Below are 17,996 nucleotides of genomic sequence, written 5' to 3'. Positions count from 1 at the left end.
CCAGGCCCTCAGTGCAGACAGGTCGGGTGGCCTCCAGAGGCTGCCTACCTGAAGAACCTCTCCATCAGTAACTGCAGGTTGTGAATCCAGCCATCCTTCGCTGGATGGATTGACTGAGCCCTGTAGGTTATTAAGTTTAAGAGGGAGGACTCCTGTCAGAAAAAGAAAGACCTGAGGTTAATGAGCCGCTCTGCCCTCCCAGAGGTTTTGTAATAAATACAGCCCCATGCTGCTAGCCCAGGAGACCGGCCACTCCAAGGCCCAGGAAGGGAGCCCACAGGATAAAAGCTCCGCTGACAGCAGTGAAAATTCATTTAAAAATCCACATAAAAGCCTTGTAACAGGCTGAGCCTTTCTGGCACCTGGACTGCCTGCTGCTCAGGGAGTAGACGTGCTGAGCACAGAGCTGACCGGCCCTCCCTCTGTGCCGGTGGAAGGAAATGGATGGCTAGGCTGTGCTGTACTCTCACAGGCCCACACACATTCAGCCTGCTGACACCTCAGCAGACTTCCCTGCGGAGCACAAATCCTGGGGGAGCAGAAGTCTGCCTGGGCCTTTACTTCAAACTCACGGAAAACTTGCCTCCAGACCCACACGCCAGGCCTCCGGGAGCTGAGTGGTCCCTCCCCTCCCCCAGCAGCCTGACCTAAACCACCCTCTTGCCTGAGCACCAAAGGCCCCACTGTGTTGGTGAGAGAGGTACTCTTACAGGCCTCTGATCCGCGCATCTCTCAATGAGTTCAAAGTATCTCTCCTGCGAGCCGTGGAACTCATTTTGATCACACAGCTCTTCCACCGTGGTCAGCAGGTCATGGACAATGGCTCTGAGTTCCGGGCTGTCCAGGTTCTACAACACAAAGGCCCGGTTACACATGAGGGATTTCAGCTCCCTTCAAGTACTTGGTCTCGGAGTCCTTAGCTCAAATGAGCTGAATCCAGACACCCCCTCAGGCCCCCACATTGGGCAGGGGGCAAGAGTGCTGTTTTTGCCCAGTGGAGAACAACGCATCCCAAGGAGTCCTGGCTGTGCCCACACTGCAGGGCCTCCACCACTGGTGTGTTCAGGCCTCTCCCAGGCTCTCGCATCTTCTAGAGGCCCCAGGGGTATGGCCTCCCAGCCCATCACTTCAAGATAAAGCACTGCCTGACCAGCCAGTCAGTGACAATGCTCTGGCCCAGTGGCCACCCCTGAAGGATGAGAGCCCAGGCCCTGCTGAGTTCTGATCCTCCCTCCCACGGGCCTGGCCGCCTGCCCAGTACCTGCTCCAGTGCCCTAGGAGGCCCAGCCCCAAGCCTGCGCTAGAATGGCCTCATCTCATCTGCAGCCCATGCACCAGTGTGTCTTCCACCCTGCCACGGTCAACACCATTCTCCAAAGTTCCACCAAAGCTGCGGGTGGCATTCGAGACACTTTAGGAGCTGTCTTCCGGGCCCACTTGCAGGCCATGGTGGCAACCTGGCATGTTACCCTGTTGATCTTGATCGACACTGCCCGCCACCCACCTTGCTCACCTACTACACAATCCTGCTCCAATGAATGGAGAGGGTTTGGGAAAAACAGCCATCTTCAGTGGACGGGGAGTTGCCACCCCTAAGAACCATCAGAGAAAGGCCCAGCAGGATGGCCCCAGAAGTGCAGGGAGCTGCCCCCACGGGTCCACGTCCCCCAGGGAGGGGCCCTCTGGCCTACAGGTCTGAGGCCTCGGCCCTCCCTTTGCCCACCTCACCTGGAGCTGCTGAAGCAGGCGTTCGATAATGTTCAGCAGGATGTCCCACGTCACGGCCTGGAGCTCCCTCCGGTACTTCTTGATGAGTCTGGTTACGGAGAGGACGATCTCATAGGACACCACCTCATTCGGACAGGTCATGGCCTGAAACACGGGGCCCGGGAGGCATGAGCGTCAGCCCCTTCTCGCTCGCACAAAGCAAGCCCCAGCAGGACACCCTCGGGACCTAGCATGAGATGCCTCACTCCCACACACATCTCACAGGCCACAGAAGTGGTATCTCAGGAGCCCAGAAGTGTGTTTTCTATACTGGCTCCAAAGAGCCTGACACAGCCAGACCATTCACTTCAAATTCTGGGCCCGTGGCTTACTGGCCCAGCAAAACCTGAAAGCTTCCCTGACGCAAACAATGCACAGAGAGCACGCCCAAGAGACGGGACATGGCCAGAAGGACCTAGATCGGGACACGGTACGAGCCGGGACACGACACAGCTCATCTGTTTGTCTGGTAAGATGAGGATGGTATGATCACCCCAGCTCACCAGGGTACTGTGACGACTACACAAAAACACGCAAAGTACTCTGAACTCCACCAAGCACCATGGAAACACAAGCTATTATCACTGGCTTTGCTCTAGAGCAAGAGCGAGGTTGCCACTTAACCAAAGGAACTGTCGAAAGCAAGCATGTCGCTATCCCCAGGGGGAATCTTGAGCGGTCCTGATGCTAATTTGCAGAAAGTGAAATTCACAAAATAGAATATTTGCTTGAGGATAAAACCTTCAAAGGCCCCACACCCCATCCCTACTTGCAAAGCAAGTGACTGCACAGGCCCCTCACCCACTCTGCCCCCTGCCCCCGTCTGATGGGCCTGTCCCCCCCCCCGGGCGGGGCTGAGATGCGCTCTCCCGCCCTCGCTAGTTCACTGTGGTACAGGAGCCAAGTTACCTCATAAAACGATGGCAACACCGATGTCGGGGAGTTCTTGAGAGAATAGAGCCGGTGGGCTCCCCAGAGAGCCATGCCAACAAAGAACACGGCTCCTCTCAGCAGTGGGGCATCTTCCATGTAGGCTCTGAAAGCGTTCAAGGAAGACAGGATGTGAGCAGAGCCCAGCCCAGCATCTGCCCAGGCTCCTGGCGGCCTCCCAGGAGGTTCCTACACTCATGAGGCAGAGGCAAAGCTGAGAAAGGGGGCTGGGCAGGGGACACGGGGCCGGCACAACTGTGTGACTCATTCACACGTTCACTCAACAGTCACCACTGCTGACCGAGGAGCCACACTAGACGCCAGGGCACAAAGGTGAGACCCTCAGCCTCGCGGTGCTGATGGCCTAGGAGACACAGGTGTGAAACAAAGGCCTGCATAAGCAAACACCAAAGTTTCAACTCAGATTACAGTTAAGAAGGAAAACCATGGGATACGAGAGGAGACCTGCTCGGGGCGGTCAGGAAAGCTAACCACAACACTATAATATCAAGGACACTCAGAAACTCAACCCTGGAGGACAGACATTCCAGCAAGATGAAAGGCAAGATGGAGAGAACGAGCTCACAGGCTGAGCAGGGCCAGACCACCTGGGCCTTGCCACTTGGTTTTTATCCTGTGAGCACTATCAGCCATTGTGGCTTTAAGCAAAAAGTGACACAGTCAGATCTGGGCTGGAAAAAGTACGTGTGCCTGCTGTGTGGAGAAACGGACTTCGGGAGGTCAGGAGTGGGTGCAGGAGAGCAGTGAGGAGGTGAGAGCTTAGGGTGGGTGCTCCGGGAGTGGACAGGCAAGCCATCTCAGGGGCAGAAGCAACACCATCTGCGATGGTCTGGCTGTGGCAGGTGAGGCAGGGCCTCCTGACGAGTGAGTGGTGAGGCAGCCCCACTGGAGGAGGTCCTGATGTGGGAGGGAGGTCGAGAGCTCAGTTTTGAATGTTCTGACTTTACTGGCAGGAGGAGGAGAGGACAGCTGATCAGGAGCATAAGATGTGTGCCCTAGCTCACCCCACCAGAACAGGAAGCTCCCCATCGGCCTGTGCTGGGTGAGAGCCCACATAGGGAGCCTCCTCGAGAAGGCCCTGCAACCACCAAGCCACCCTCACCCATGCTGGCTGGGCCACCCACACTCGCCTGTCCTCCATGATGCGGCACATGTGGTAGATGGCGCTGTGACCCAGGTGGGTACCCAGGAGATTGCGCATCAGCTGGGAAGCAAGACACACGTTGTCAGAGACAGACAGGCACGAGCCCCAGGCCTTGCATGGCCACCACTCTGAAGCCCTCCAAGTCCAGATGCTCTCCACCATCTCCTCCCGAACAGGGGCAGCCGAGTTCTCAAAATGCCACCAAAACCCTGACCTCAGCTCAGCCACTGGGAAAATGCCACTGGCTTCCCCTCAAGAGACCACTGTCTGGCCGCTAAGAGAATCAGACGGCCATTCACTGAGGACAAGACGGCCCTTGTCCAGTCCACGGGCCTGACTTATCACTTCATCCGGGGAAGAACTCTGCAGCATGAGAGTTTAGGCCCTACCTTCCAGCAAGGCTCACAGAGCTCCTTGACATTGATGGTGCGGCAGAGGGTGACAATGAATAGGGGGAGGCTCTCGGCCGGCAGGCAGTTGTAGCAGACCACGGCGTCCAGCACCTGCAGAGAGACCTGGTGGGGCGGAGAGACGGTCAGGTCGGCCCTGCCTCCTCCCACAGGGAGGTGACACCCTCAGCCTCCTCCCACAGACCACACTTTGGTCAGCGATGACCACCCCTCCCCTCTGCCAAAGCAGCCCTCTGGGAACCAGAGTGAGCAAGCATCTGGAAAGCACTTCTACATCCTAATCATGGTGGGTCATCCCATAGTGAGCTACAACCCCACAATGGATGTCACCCAACCACCCTTACAGAAGAGAATCCTGAGGCTCAGAGAGGCCAAGCAGCTTGCTGAAGGTCTCACAGCCAGTGAGGGGCAGCACAGAGCTTGACCCCAGAGCCCGGGGTTTCAGCTACTATGCCACCTGGCCTGCTCAGAAGGAGGGTGAAAGGGATCGTCCCTGGAGGGGGCGGTACTGACCTCTATGTCCACAGAGGACACGGTCTGAACGCATAGCAGGCAAATCATGCTGTGGGAAGAAACACAAAGTCAGCTGAGAGGACACTTCCCAGAGGCTGGGTGGCTCCGTTTTACTTTCTGGTTCCTCTATAATGTCAGTTAAAAAAAGTGGCTCATCCTCCCTCAGGGCTCCCCTCACCCAATCACTGCTCAGCACTGGGTGTGCAGCCCCTGCCCACAGAGTTTCACAGAGCGTTGTGAACAAATGACAAGTAACAATAAACAAAACATCAAGTAACATACATCTGTTACAGATATCACGTGGAAGGTGGCTTTGGCCACTTCCAACGTCTCCATTTATTTGATGGTTTCGACAACTTAATTCACCCTGCAGCGCTGAACTGCAGACACAAGACAGTGGGACTGTGACCAGTGCAACGTTAATGAAATGCTCTTCTTACTGGACCATGGATGCGATGTATTCATCGAGGTAACAGCTGTTGAACTTGACCAAGTTCACAAGCACCAGAAGGAATTCTGAGGACAGGCCGATGTCCATCCACTGCAGGACAAACTCAGCTAGGGGAGAAGAGGAGAGCAACGTCCTTCCTACTCACCTCCTCCCCAGGAAAATGAGTCCCTGTCCCATTCACTGCCAGAAACCACGTCATCAGTCCCCACAGAATGACAGGTGGGCCAGAATGGGGCCGATGGAGGCTCGGCTGGAGCCCAAGCAGGTCAGCATGTCACGGACTCTGGAATTCACCGGCTCCCAGGATGCATGAAGGGGCCTGGGCTGAGGCAGGGGCAGCCTTTGTGCATTTGATGCTCAGAGCCCTGACCCCTGATGCTGGGGGTGCAACCACAGGACGAGTGTCTAGGAGGCCCCCATCCCCACAGAGAATCTCTCAAAGGAGACACAAGCAATATTTGGTTGCTAGACACATAAACTTGGACAGCAAACCGAACCACAGCCTCACTGTCAGCACCTGTCCTGGAGGTGGACCGACAGCTGAGGCCCATTTCCAAGTGACAGAATAGCAAGGCCCAAGTCAGATTTACTTCTTCCTCTGCCTTCCTCTTCTCTCCACAACAGTGCCATGAAATCGCAAGACTCATGGAAGGACAACAGGGAGGACAGCCAGCAAAGGGAAGGGCTAGGAGACCAGACCAGCCCCGAAAAGGGCAAGAAGGAAGACACAGCGAGGCAGCCCAGAAACCTCAGGGCACTCTGGATTAGACTCGGCCTGAGGCCTGGGTCAGCAGCACCTTCTCCCAAGAGCAAAACTCAGACCACCTCCTGCACACCTAAAAGGCACATCTAGGCCCGATTCCCCAGAGGTTCAGAGCCAGCAGGTCTGGAGTAAAGCCCAGACTCTGCATTTTTAACAAGCTCCCCAGGAGATTCGGTGGCTGATCCTGGTTGCACACAGAGAAGCTGACCAGTGTGTTGCAGCGCCCTCTGCAGGCCGCCTCTGTGAACTGCGGCACTCCCTCAGGGCCCCAGAGGCCTTCCCACATCCCAGATTAAATTTGATCACCAAGGCCAGAGAAACCTCACACCCAACGTGGCACCCACCCAGCTCTTCTTCCAAGTAGGTGATGTGTCTCCCATTGTCCGTGAGGGCCTTGAAAACTTCCAGTCTCTCGTGGAGGTCTTCGTTAGAGGGGTAATCCTTAATGACCTTAAAGAAGAGGGCCCTGAGAACGCCCAAGCGGTCCCCCTGAAGACAAAACCATGGGGTCAGCAGTCCTGCCAGGATACCCCTGGGTTTCCCAAGCAGCTGCGAGAAGTCTGAGAAGTCCAAGAAGTGCCGTGGGCTCCAAGACTCCCAACCCTGGGGTCCTTTCTCCCTCCCCTGGGGTCCTTTCTCTCTCCCCCAGGAAGCGGCTGTGAGGGACAAACTGGGTAGGGGATGAGGCGCACGGGTCATCGGTTGACCAGCGTATGTGTGGAGCACTTACTGTGCATCCAGGTCTGGACGTGGGGGTGGGCACACAGCAGGGGCCAATGAACCCACCCTCAAGGATGCTCACAGAATGACGACAGCTGCCTAACCAAGCTGAGAGTGGCGACTTCTCTCAGCAGTGGGGTGTGAAGGCATAGAGAAAATGGGCCAGGAGGAGAGGGAGCCTTCCAGGCAGGAATGGTGGGAGGTAGCCTGGGTGTTCCAGAATGGCTGAGGCACGGACGGGGCCCACAGCGAGGGGCAGGAGATCAGTGAGAGCAAGATGACAATGGCTCTCTCGTGCCAGGAGCCATTCTTATCATTTTGGGGGAAATGCCTCATTTACTCCCCCAAACATCCCAAAAAGGAATGACAGGAGTCCCCATTTTAGAGGAGAGGAGGTGGAGGCTCAGGGGGCTCCAGTGACTTGCTCAGGGTCACATAGATAATAGAGATGACAACTGGTGTGCCCACTTGGGCAGTCCAGCTGCAGAACCCCTGGGAACCAGCAAACCTGTGCCTGGTGCTCTCACCAAAGACGAGAGGCCAAAGCGGCCAGTGGGAGCAGTTAGCACGCAGCCCGCCCCCAGCTCCCCCGGGCACAGAGCGGCGCCCTTACCTGCCCCTGCACGATGGCCTTCAGCAGAGCCAGCACCGCATGCCGGGCCTCTGGCGGCCGCTCTGGCTGCAGCAAGTCTGAGACAGCTTTCCAGAGCGCTTCCACCGCGTGCTGCCCGGCAAAGAGGGGACAGGGATTGGTGTATTGGCCCCTAAACTTGAGGGACAATCCCATGGGCAAAGGACAGAGCAGAACAACATGGTCTTTTGACTTAGAACTCACTCCTCTAAAGCCTTCATGTACCTGTCACAGCTCACAGCGACCACGAGCCTGACGAGGGGAACAGCTCCAAGCTACTCCACCCTCACCAGGACATAGGCTGAGGGGAGGGAGGAGAGCAGGCAGGCCATAGAGGCCATCCTGGCTGCCCCCAGAGATCAGCAGGGAGCCCTGACTGAGAGCTTACTCAGACTCCGTGGGAAAAGTCACTGGAAGAGTCTCAGAACCCGAAGTTCCACAGCAGACCCAGGCCTACAGCCTGACCCAGAAATCCCACACTCTGGTTCCCCCCTGTGCAAACAAGCCCGCTTTGGGCCACTCAGTACCCCACCGTGACCTTCCTCTGCTGCCCAGCTTGACCTGCTAAGAACTCTGTGCAGCCTCTGGAATCTGCCTCCTCCACCCAGCCCACAAGTGAGCTGCTGGGTCCTTTCCACAACTCCCCGGAATCAGTCTCTCTCATGTCAGCTTCCCTTCTGCATGTTAACCATCCCTCAAACCAGGGTTTCCAGACCACTCACCCTTTCCTGGGCTCACTCCTCTTAAGAGCAGGACTAAAATGTCTTTTAGATGTTGTCTGACCAACATTCATTCATACACTGGGATACACTGAATACACGGAGACACACTGGAACTTTTACCTCCTTTGTCGCATTCAAAATACTCCTATTGATGCAACCTAAGCCACAAGAGCACACAGACACTGAGCTCATGGACAACCCCAGCCTCTCAGGCCTATCTGTCTATTCACTTGATGGCAGCTCAGCCACAGCTCCCCTTTCCGTACTCACACAGACAACTTTAAGATCATAGATGCCGGGGCACTTCCCTGGTGGTGCAGTGGTTAAGAATTCACCTGCCAATGCAGGGGACAGGGGTTCGAGCCCTGCTCCAGAAAGATCCCACATATCACGGAGCAACTAAGCCCAATGCCCCACAACTACTGAACCTGCACTCTAGAGCCCATGCTCCACAACAAGAGAAGCCACAGCAATGAGAAGCCCGTGCACTGCAACAAAGAGTAGCTCCGGGTCACCGCACCTAGAGAAAGCCTGCATGCAGCAACAAAGACCCAAAGCAGCCAAAATAAAAAAATAAATCTTAAAAAAAAAAAAAAGAACATAGATGCCTATCCTCACATTTATCCCTGGTAATGTGCAGCCTGCATGCTTCAGATGACCTGCACGGGACACAGTAGTCACTTTCCCCCTAAGCAGATCTGAATCTGCCAGGTATGAGACCCATGTCTCTCACACAAAAGTGGGGCGAGAAGAAAGCAGAGTCCTTGAGAAACTATAAGGGCAACTTCTACTCTGTCCATAGAACATCAAGAGAGAGCGTGGAAATATTTGCCCGAAATAAATACGCCTTCGTCAGTGAGGCTGCTTAATATCACCCAAACACCTCTCCCAGAAAGACAGAGACTGGTGTGCCTGCACTTGCTCTCTGTGAAACCACACACTCTCCTGACATTCCTGTTTTTCCTTCCTGCAAATCTGTAATACGAGAGGACAAGTGAGCGTACGTTTCTGTAAGCCACCTCAAAACCTCTTTTGGATCTGCTACAAGAGCCTAATCTCCTTGCTCCCCACCTCCACACGTGACTGGCTTCTCAGGGTTGTGCTCAGGACATTCCCAAAAGCTTCCTCGTCGCTAAGATGCAGAATAAATTTCCCTCAAATGGTGCGTATCATTAGTGAAGTTCATTAGTGAAGTCAGCTGTCAACCCTGCTCCTAAAAAGAGCCAAATCAGGCTTTAACGTGACTCATATGAATCTCTCCAGGCACCCAACTGAGATACACCTACCTCTTCAAATTTCTTCGTTTTGGCAACCTCACAGACCTGCCATATCACCCGGATGCGATTGCTGAGGGCACATTCAACACTCAGCTCCTGTAGAGAAGAAAGAAGCAAAGAGGGGACTTCCTAGGTGGCGCAGTGGTGGAGAATCCACCTGTCAATGCAGGGGACACGGGTTCGAGCCCTGCCCTGGGAAGATTCCACATGCCGTGGAGCAACTAGGCCCGTGTGCCACAGCTATTGAGCCTGTGCTCTAGAGCCCGTGAGCCACAACTACTGAACCCATGTGCTACAACCATTGAAGCCCACACGCCTGGGGCCCGTGCTCCACAAGAGAGGCCACTACAGTGGGGAGCCTGAGCACGACAATGAAGAGTAGCCCCTGCACTCAGCAACTAGAGAAAGCCTGTGTGCAGCAATGAAGACCCAACACAGCCAATAAATAAATTAAATAAATAAATATATGTTAAAAAAAAAAAAGCAAAGAGGGCCAGCGCTCAGGCACCAGGTCTCCTTATCTGTCAATCACAGAGCACTCTAAGAACTGCCTTGCCTTTCCTACCCTGGAAACCCGCAGCAGAGCCTTCTGAAACCAGGAAATCACCGGAGTTGACTACTCCACTTTAGAGGAGTGACATCAGACAACCTTTTCTTTTTCACAGCTGCACTTTTTCATTAAAATAAAATTCATGTATCATAAAATTAACCATTGTAATGACTTTACACTGTATAATCCCACTTCTAGTAAGTACATTCACAGTGCTTGCAATCAGGTCCACTCACTAACTCCAGAACATTTTTATCGCCTCAAAAGGAAGCTTCACTCCCCATTCCCTCCTCCCCCCAGGCCCCGGCAAAAGCTAATCTACTTTGTCTCTATCGATTTGCTTGTTCTGGACACTTTATATATACAGAATCATACATTATGCTGATCTTTGTGACTTGCTTCTTTCACTTCCTATAACGTTTTCAAGGTTCGTCCATGCTGTTGCATGTATCTGTGCTTCATTCCTCTTTTTTAGCAAATAATACTCCATTGTATGGATGTATCACATTTTGTTTACATGTTCACCAGCTGATAAGCATTTTGGCTGTTTCTGAACGGGAAACTTTACGAGTACAAAAACATTATTTATGGGCAATGCACTGAGTAGGCATGTTGGTAAGGAGATTCCAACACAGACAAAAAAGTGAAGACTTACTTCTCTCAGGAACTCACAAATTACCAGCTGCACCTGGCCATAACACTCATCACGTGCGGACACCATGGTGTTCAGGTCACGTCTAGTAAAACAGGTTTTCTTGCCTTAACATCTGAAGACTAACTCAAGTGTGCTGGGCCAGATCACCAAGACCCTGTCTTCTTGAATCTCCAAAGGAGAGTCATGTACGTCACCCTGGTCCTGGGGATAGCAGCCCCACAGACAGTCACCAGCTGCCCATCTCCCACAGAACCTGGTGACAGGCCAAACTCAGCCTTCCTTGCACCTCTCACTAAGCTAGCAGGGAAGACACAGGCAGCTCACTCACTCTCAGGATTTCCGCCGTGATGATAAACTCCGTCTGTTTACCCTCTGCAGACCTGGGATTTGGCCTTGGAGTTCCCAATCCCAGCAGTATCTTGAACTTCTCCTTCAAGCCTGAGTCTTTGCTTGCTGGCTTGGCCATGCTGGGCAGAGCGCTCCTCTGTGCCGAGAATCAGGCAGAGAACTCAGGGACAGCTCCACCCACCTGCCCCGCTACGGACCGCCAGCCGCCCGCGAACCCTAGGTCTCCGGTGGGCATGACCTTTCTTCCTCCCACAGTCCCCAGGAGAACTCCACCACAGCCAGGAGGTCCCGGCCAGAAATAAACCCGGGAAATGCCAGGCCGTCCGCCCGCGCCGCCTGACTCAATGCATGGAGTGAGGGAGAAGAACTAGGGCCAGGGGGCGGCCGCCGCGGGATCCGGGGAGCCCTGGCGTTTGCCGTCTCTCTTCTCCCCGTGTGGAGGAGGACGGTCGGGGGACGCCGGGAGCAGGGACCCCCTCGCACCCGCCATGACTTAAAACCAAGGAATGCTTGGAGCTCCCGGGTCAGGCTGCGGTGAGCGCGCCCGAGGGCCTGGCCCGACGCTGCGGGGTCCGCCCCCACCGCCTCAATGCTGGGGAGGCAGCCTCCCCCGCTGCCCCGTAGGGGCCGGCCACCCCGCGGTCCGAGCCGGCGCCAGCGGTCGGGACGCCGCGAGCCACTCACCACTCGGGGCGCCGGCCGCGCGCCCGGTGGTCCAGGCGCGGAGAACCAAGCACACCCCCAGCCTCAAGCGGCCGCCGGAAGCGCGGCCCGCACTTCCGGCAGCGGGAGGGCGCCGAGAGCCGCTGCTGGGCGTGCTGGGAGTCGTAGTTCTGGGCTGCTCTCTGGCTGAAAGGCTTGGCGAGTGTCTGGTCACCTGATGGGGCCGTGGGGGCCCCCGGGATGTGTAGTCCGCAGGAATCCGGCATGAACGCGGCGAGCGTGAGGATGGTGACCCGCAGCAGGAGCCGGGGACCCGGGGCCGGTCCGCACAGGGTTGGGGAGAAGGCCGCGCCGCTCAGGAGGGGAGAGGCGGCTGCAGGTAGCGCCGCGCCCGGTCGGGGGACACAGGAGGAGAGGCGGGGGAGGGGGCCTGCAAGGGACTGGGGGCTGGGGTCCCGGGCCACACGTGAGGGCTCCGCGCCGCGCGGGCTGGCACCCGGCAGTTGCGCGCGAGCTCCTGGGCTCCACGTGGGGCCCTTAGTTCTCGCCCTGCGCTCTGTTCCCAGGAGAGAGGGGCTGGGTTCAGGCGTTGCCACTTCCTCCACCTTCCTCCTCTTCAAGAAAGTTCTCCCCGTCCCGCTAGCATGCCCTAAGGTACTCCACTTGTGCCAGGCTGATTGGGAGGCAAACCGGCCCTGTCCTCATAGCTGTTCCCAGCTCAGAGGCCCGGTGCCAAGGACACTCCCAGCCAGAAGTTTTCTCCCACCGCTGGAGGTTGCCTCTGAGAGAAAATGGGAAACGGCGTGACTTTCCGTGCCTATACGTCCTTGTTACAGACCTGCATATGTCCTTATTTAAGGATCTACTTTGGGATTCAGTGGTGGGTGAGAATGACAGGGCCCCTGCCACTTGTCCTATCTGGACGTCTGCAGGATTGGCCAGAGGAAGATTCCCACAGACCCCCAAAGACCCCAGGAATAGTCCAGATAAGATGACATACTGGGCAGAAGCATGGCAAGGGGGGGACAGGCACACGACGATGCCAGCCAGGTAAGCAGGACCTTTGATGCCAGGACAGAGTTTGGAGTCCGTCCTCAGTACAGGGAAAAACCAATGAGAAGTTTTGAACAGGAAGTGACACAACTCAATTCAGATTTTAGAAATTTCTCTCTGACAGTGTCGAGACTGGATTGGGGGCACCATGGTGGGGGCCATTCCTAGAGTCGTCATGTGCTAAAGTGGACTTGGCCAGAGGGCCAGCAGCATAAGGAAGGCTGACCTGGCCCGGAGTGCAGGCTGCAGAGGCCAGAGCACTCCCAGCTGTGGTAGGTGTTGGGTGGTTATTGAATAAATGATGTAGAATGAGATAGCAGGTAGGGAAGCACCCACACCTTATCTTCACCTGTAGTCTTCATTGAAAGGACCAAGTGGCACTTTTTGCAGAAGGCCGGAAAAGCTACAACCCTGTGAAGCGTCAGCAGAAGGCACAGAGACTGAAAGTGGCCTATGAGGCCTCAGAAGGTGAGAAAGGAGACGGGGCTGAGCACCTCCAGGCACCAGCCTGGGAACCTCAGGACTGGCGGCAGCAGCTGGAGAACATCCGAACCATGAGGAGCGGGAAGGATGCGCCTGTGGACCAGCTGGGGGCTGAGCACTGCTATGACTCCAGTGCACCCCCAAAGGTAGGCAGAAACCCATCTGCTGGTGACCTCCTTCTGAACAAGACACTTGCTTCCTCTCAGGCCTTTAGCAGGGGACAGCTGGCACATCAGAGATGTTCAGTAACGTCTGCTGAGAGAGAGTGGGAGTTCCTTACACTTCACTGGCCTAGAGCCTGGTCCTAAGACCAACCTGATTCCAATCCCAACTCTGCTACCTGGTGACTTGGGCCTCAGTTTGCTTGTTTGTAAAGTGGGCAGCAGCATCCTTTGTGAAGCCCTCACGATAACAAGAGCAACCAAGAGCTGCTGAGCACTGGCGTCGTGCCAGGTGAGCTTCTAAGTACAGTAATAATTCTTTAAGCTTCACAGTGATTTTGCGAAGCAGGTGCTGCTGTTACTTTCCTTATAAATGGAAAAACAGGCCCAGGCCAGAGGCCACACACGCCACCTTGGCCAGGGCGGATGGGAGGTGGGTGTCCCACCTGCTGCCCGGGGTGACGTGCAGAGATGAGTAAAAGGCTTGGTGGGGTGAGCGCCCAGGACCCACTACCATCCTGGTGCCTGTCACCGTGCAAGCAGGTGCGGAGGTACCAGGTGCTGCTGTCACTGATGCTCTCCAGCCAGACCAAGGACCAGGTGACAGCGGGCGCCATGCAGCGGCTGCGGGCCCAGGGCCTGACGGTGGACAGCATCCTGCAGATGGATGACAGCACGCTGGGCATGCTCATCTACCCCGTGGGCTTCTGGAGGGTGAGCCCAGCCCATGGCGAGTGGGGCTGGGGTTGCCCCTGGAAAGATTTCAGGAGGCTGAGTGGGCTGTGGGGTGTGGGAGGCCAGGACGGGCATCCCTGGCCATGGGGGCCTGGCTGTGAACTCCCACTGGAACACAGCTCCCGCCCCCGCTGCTCTGACCAGCCCACAGGGGGCTGGGCCATGAGGCCTCAAGTCCAGGCCCTGGAGCTCCTTGGCCTTTCCTGTTTGCAGCCCACCCCTTCCTTCCTCCACCTCCCCACCCAGCCGCCTGGCGCTTCCCTTCCTCACTAAGGCTGCCCACCCACCTGCCTGTCCCTTTATTTACTCCAAGCCTCCCTGGAGTGCACAACTCCTCCCCTCTGGTGCCCCAGCAGGCCACAGAGTACAGGGTGGCGGGTGGGCGGGTCTGTTGAAGGCAGCTGGGTGGGTGGGGCTGCTTCCCCTTGGCACTGGCGTGGGCTGCAGTTCATCGAATGGGTTTTAAATAGCTCTGTCCACTCAGGCACAGGATGGGAACCGCCCAGCTGGCCTGGCGGGTGGTGGGGGAGCCCCAGGCTCCAGCCTTCCTTCCTGAAGGCCCAGGTGCTGTTGAGCCCTGTTTAGGGCAGGCTGGCCCTGCTTAGCCTGCCGGGTCTCTTGTGGGGAGTGACGGGGCAGGGAGACTCGAGCAGGACCCCACATGCTTGTCATTGGCCCCAGGCAGGTGGGAGGCAGGGTCTAGGCCTGTGTTGGGCCTCCCACAGGCTCTCTGCTGCCCTCAGCTTGTTCCCACCTACTGCGGGGACAGAGGCAAGCAGGTGCTTCTGAATGTGTCCTAGACAGGTGACAGGGAGCTCTGGGCACCTGTGGGTCTCCTCTGGGCCTTGTCCTCCCAGGTCGGGCTATCCCCCTGACCTCCAGGGCTAACCCCCCAATCTTTCAGAACAAGGTGAAGTACATCAAGCAGACCAGTGCTATTCTGCAGCAGCGCTACGATGGGGACATTCCAGCCTCCGTGGCAGAACTGGTGGCACTGCCAGGCGTCGGGCCCAAGATGGCACACTTGGCCATGGCGGTGGCCTGGGGCACCGTGTCAGGCATTGGTGAGTGGCACACGCCCACGAGGCAGGAGTGGCCGGCTCCAGGCTGTCATTGAGGTTCCCCATGTCCTTGTGACCCGTGACCCCAACTCAGGTCTCCTCACTCACAGTTCAGCCAGAGGGGTCAGAAAGGTGTTCCCAGCCCAGAGCTAGGCCCACCCCACCCAGATTTGGGTACTGATAGGAGGAGCTCCAGTTTGCTGGGCACCTATGGCATGCCAGGCTCTGGGGGAGGCCCTCGATGGACTCGTGTCTGTGCTGCATGAGGGAGAGAGACATCAGACAATTCCTTTCTCATGGGGGAGAAACACCGATGGGGGTGTGCAGGGTACCTTCAGAGTCGGCCTGGTTTAGGGCATCTGGGAGGACTTCCTGAGGAGGTGGTAATTCAGCCAAAAGCTGAAGGGTGAGGCCTGGTGGCCAGGCCAAGAGGAGGAAGTGCATTCCGGGCAGGAGGAACAGCATCTGCAAAGCCACGAGCTCGGGGAGAGAACCAGAGCACAAGGTTCTGGAATGAGCGTGGACAGACGGGGGAGGTGCAGTGAAGACACGGGGACCCTGGGGGAAGAAGAAAGGGCTGGGGATGCCCCTTCTTGGAATCCCTTTCCTGGGTGTTTGTGTCACATTCTGGCATTGGAGGAGCTCCAGACAGAGACAGACCCCTGGGTTGGGGTGGGACTGTTTCCTCAGATCTTTGCCCAGCAAGTTGGGGCTTCTGAGGCTGCACAGCACAGGCCCAGCCAGCCCGGAAACCAGGGCTTGACCCATGACCTGCCTGTATGCCCCCACCATGCTGCTTCTCAGGGACTCATGCAGAGGAGCCAGGAGAGGTGGTGGGGATCCCCCCAGGGCTTCCAAAGCTTGTGAAGCCTGCCCCTGGGGTGGGGCCCCCTTCCCTGTACTGCCCACGGGAGGAGGAGGGCTCTGGCCACCTAGGGAGGTTGGAACCCAGAAGCCCTGAAAAGCAGGAGCCAGGCCAGGCGGGGACAGGGCAGAGCCTCCCCGACTGGGTTCCTGTGACTGCCAGCCTCTCAGCAGATACTTGAGCTTATCTGGGCGCTGTCCTCGGCTGCCCGTGTCCAGGAGTGGTCTGGCAGGTCTGTGGGGGAAGGGCCCCCACCTTCAGCTGGACGCAGCAGGCAGGAGTGTGGGAATGTTGCCCTTTCTGGTTGTCTGTGGGCCAGGCCACCTGCAGGGAGATCCTAGGGAGGGTGGGCCCCACTTCCCAGGGCTTTTCCTGTGAAAAGAAGCCTTGTTGAGTAGAGAGCCAGAGCCATAGGATACAGCAGCCGATCCTATCTCTACCCTCCCAGTTGGGTGACCCCTGGGTGAGGGACATGGCCTCTCTGAGCTGGGCCACAAAGTGGGGGAAGCAATTGCCCCTCCCATTAGCTGCACAGATGTGCAGAGCCCTCCTGGACCGGCCCACAGGGGGCTTACACAGTGTGGTGTGGCCCTGCGTTGGGCTTCTGGGTAACTTAAGGGCATGGTCACCTTTGGGTTACAGAGAAAGAAACTGAGGCTTGGTGACCCAAGGGTGTGGCTTCTCCATCTGCATGCTCTCCCTGTGCCCCCGGGGGGCCCCGTCATCCCTGTCTGGGGCGGCCCAGGCCTTTTTCTGGGCAGCCAGCAGCAGGGGAAGTGAGCGATGCAGGAACTCGCCTTCTCTTCGGCAGACGTGAGAGGAGGAGGAGGAGAGAGGGGCTGCATCTGGCTGGGGAGGGGGCCTCGGTGAGCAGGTGCCCAGGCCAAGCCTCAGACTGGCTGGTCTGGGGAGCAGGGGCTGTGGCCAGATGGACAACAGCTGCAGCTGGCCTGACCGCACTCCTGGCCCCTCCCCGTCCAATGGTGCAGTGGCAGGTGCTGGCTCTGTGGGCAGTTCCTTCATGCCAGCCCACTGGGCCAAGCTGCTGCCATCCAGCCTGGCACCCACGGCTAGTGCCTGGGCCAGGAGGCACTGCTGCCTGCACCCCAGGAAGAAGGCCCAAGTCCTCTGGGTCTGGCTCCAGCCCCTGCCCGGCAGCAGGGGTGGCCCACGTGACCTGCTCTCAGGCCTGCGCAGTTCTGGGCCCTCCTCAGAAGCTGGGGGGTGGGGGTTGGTCAGGGGCAGGGGGACTCAAACTCCTGACCCGGCCCCCCGCCAACCCATGCTGGGAGCCATGGACAGGGACGGGGCAGTCCCACCTGGTGAGCCTGCCCCGTGTTCACCCTGCCATGTCTCTGAGCAGCAGTGGACACACACGTGCACAGAATTGCCAACCGACTCAGGTGGACCAAGAAGGTGGCCAAGTCCCCAGAGGAGACCCGCAGGGCGCTGGAGCAGTGGCTGCCCAGGTGTGCAGGGTGGGGGCAGGGCGGGGCGGGGCGGGCTCCCTTCCCTCCCCTCCTTCCTCCCTCCACAGTGATGGCTCCCACCCCTGCAGGGAGCTGTGGCGCGAGATCAACGGACTGCTGGTGGGCTTCGGCCAGCAGACTTGCCTGCCTGTCCACCCACGCTGCCAGGCCTGTCTCAACCAGGCCCTGTGCCCAGCTGCACGTGGACTCTGAGGGCCTGGGGCCTCTGCCCGCCGCCACCCTGGCCACTGCCTGTTGGTGCCTTTGCTGGGGAGCCGTAGCCTGTTTATAATAAAGCTTGGGGGTTGTTTGTAGTTTGCGTCTGGCTGATTTCTACCCCAGGGTGGGGGGCAGGCAGGAAAGCACATGCATGAGCTGTGTGTGCACCCGTGCTCACGTGTGTCTGGCACGGGGCTGCCTGGGAGGCCAGGATGGGGACGTGACCATCTGGGCTGAGTGCTGGGGGGTGGGGGGTCGTGGGAGCCAGCTGCAGCCAGCTGTCTGGAAGCCTGCTGGGAGCTGGAAGTCCGGGCTGCCTCCCGCAGCAGCTGGCTGGGGACCTGGAAACACGCCCCCTCCTGAATGTGTGCACCCTGAGAGCCCC

At 57.5% G+C, this 17,996-nt stretch overlaps 2 protein-coding genes across 12 annotated transcripts in view; one reads left to right on the top strand and one right to left on the bottom strand.

The window, feature by feature from the left end:
- The window catches only part of TSC2 (TSC complex subunit 2), a 36,487-nt gene extending 24,803 nt beyond the window's left edge, over positions 1-11,684 (bottom strand). For 8 of the 10 annotated variants that reach the window (XM_057748930.1, XM_057748932.1, XM_057748931.1 and 5 more), the window contains exons 1-13: positions 11,587-11,684; positions 10,883-11,038; positions 9,359-9,445; positions 7,333-7,443; positions 6,344-6,488; positions 5,226-5,343; positions 4,786-4,834; positions 4,252-4,377; positions 3,849-3,922; positions 2,677-2,803; positions 1,729-1,872; positions 711-848; positions 49-152 (exon numbers count right to left, since the gene is read on the bottom strand). In XM_057748930.1, coding sequence (XP_057604913.1) covers positions 49-152; positions 711-848; positions 1,729-1,872; positions 2,677-2,803; positions 3,849-3,922; positions 4,252-4,377; positions 4,786-4,834; positions 5,226-5,343; positions 6,344-6,488; positions 7,333-7,443; positions 9,359-9,445; positions 10,883-11,020 — 1,361 coding nt within the window. In that variant the 5' untranslated portion in view covers positions 11,021-11,038; positions 11,587-11,684. Of the gene's footprint in view, positions 1-48; positions 153-710; positions 849-1,728; positions 1,873-2,676; positions 2,804-3,848; positions 3,923-4,251; positions 4,378-4,785; positions 4,835-5,225; positions 5,344-6,343; positions 6,489-7,332; positions 7,444-9,358; positions 9,446-10,882; positions 11,039-11,586 lie in introns of those variants that run through there. The other 2 variants (XM_057748939.1, XM_057748938.1) reach the window with 2 other exon arrangements.
- A 53-nt stretch (positions 11,685-11,737) lies between these two features.
- NTHL1 (nth like DNA glycosylase 1) lies at positions 11,738-17,706 on the top strand. 2 transcript variants are annotated; one of them, XM_057748941.1, is made up of 6 exons: positions 11,738-11,944; positions 13,012-13,247; positions 13,806-13,976; positions 14,902-15,061; positions 17,287-17,392; positions 17,482-17,706. In XM_057748941.1, exons 1-6 carry the CDS (start codon positions 11,806-11,808, stop codon positions 17,603-17,605), a joined length of 936 nt encoding a protein of 311 aa, XP_057604924.1. In that variant the 5' UTR covers positions 11,738-11,805; the 3' UTR covers positions 17,606-17,706. The 2 variants fall into 2 exon arrangements, with proteins under 2 accessions (XP_057604924.1, XP_057604923.1); XM_057748940.1 differs by having other exon boundaries at positions 13,009-13,247.
- The last annotated feature ends 290 nt before the right edge of the window (positions 17,707-17,996 follow it).

This window comes from Hippopotamus amphibius, chromosome 9 (assembly GCF_030028045.1).
Source record: "Hippopotamus amphibius kiboko isolate mHipAmp2 chromosome 9, mHipAmp2.hap2, whole genome shotgun sequence".
Taxonomy (NCBI): domain Eukaryota; kingdom Metazoa; phylum Chordata; class Mammalia; order Artiodactyla; family Hippopotamidae; genus Hippopotamus; species Hippopotamus amphibius.
Note: the sequence above shows the minus strand (reverse complement) of the source record. Positions and strands in the feature narration are given on the sequence as shown.

Coding starts and splice junctions, on each gene's coding strand:
- NTHL1 (XM_057748940.1), top strand. CDS start 11,806: ATGTGTAGTCCGCAGGAATCCGGCATGAACGCGGCGAGCGTGAGGATG. Junction 13,248..13,805: donor ACTCCAGTGCACCCCCAAAG/GTAGGCAGAAAC, acceptor CCGTGCAAGCAG/GTGCGGAGGTACCAGGTGCT. Junction 17,393..17,481: donor CTGGAGCAGTGGCTGCCCAG/GTGTGCAGGGTG, acceptor CCACCCCTGCAG/GGAGCTGTGGCGCGAGATCA.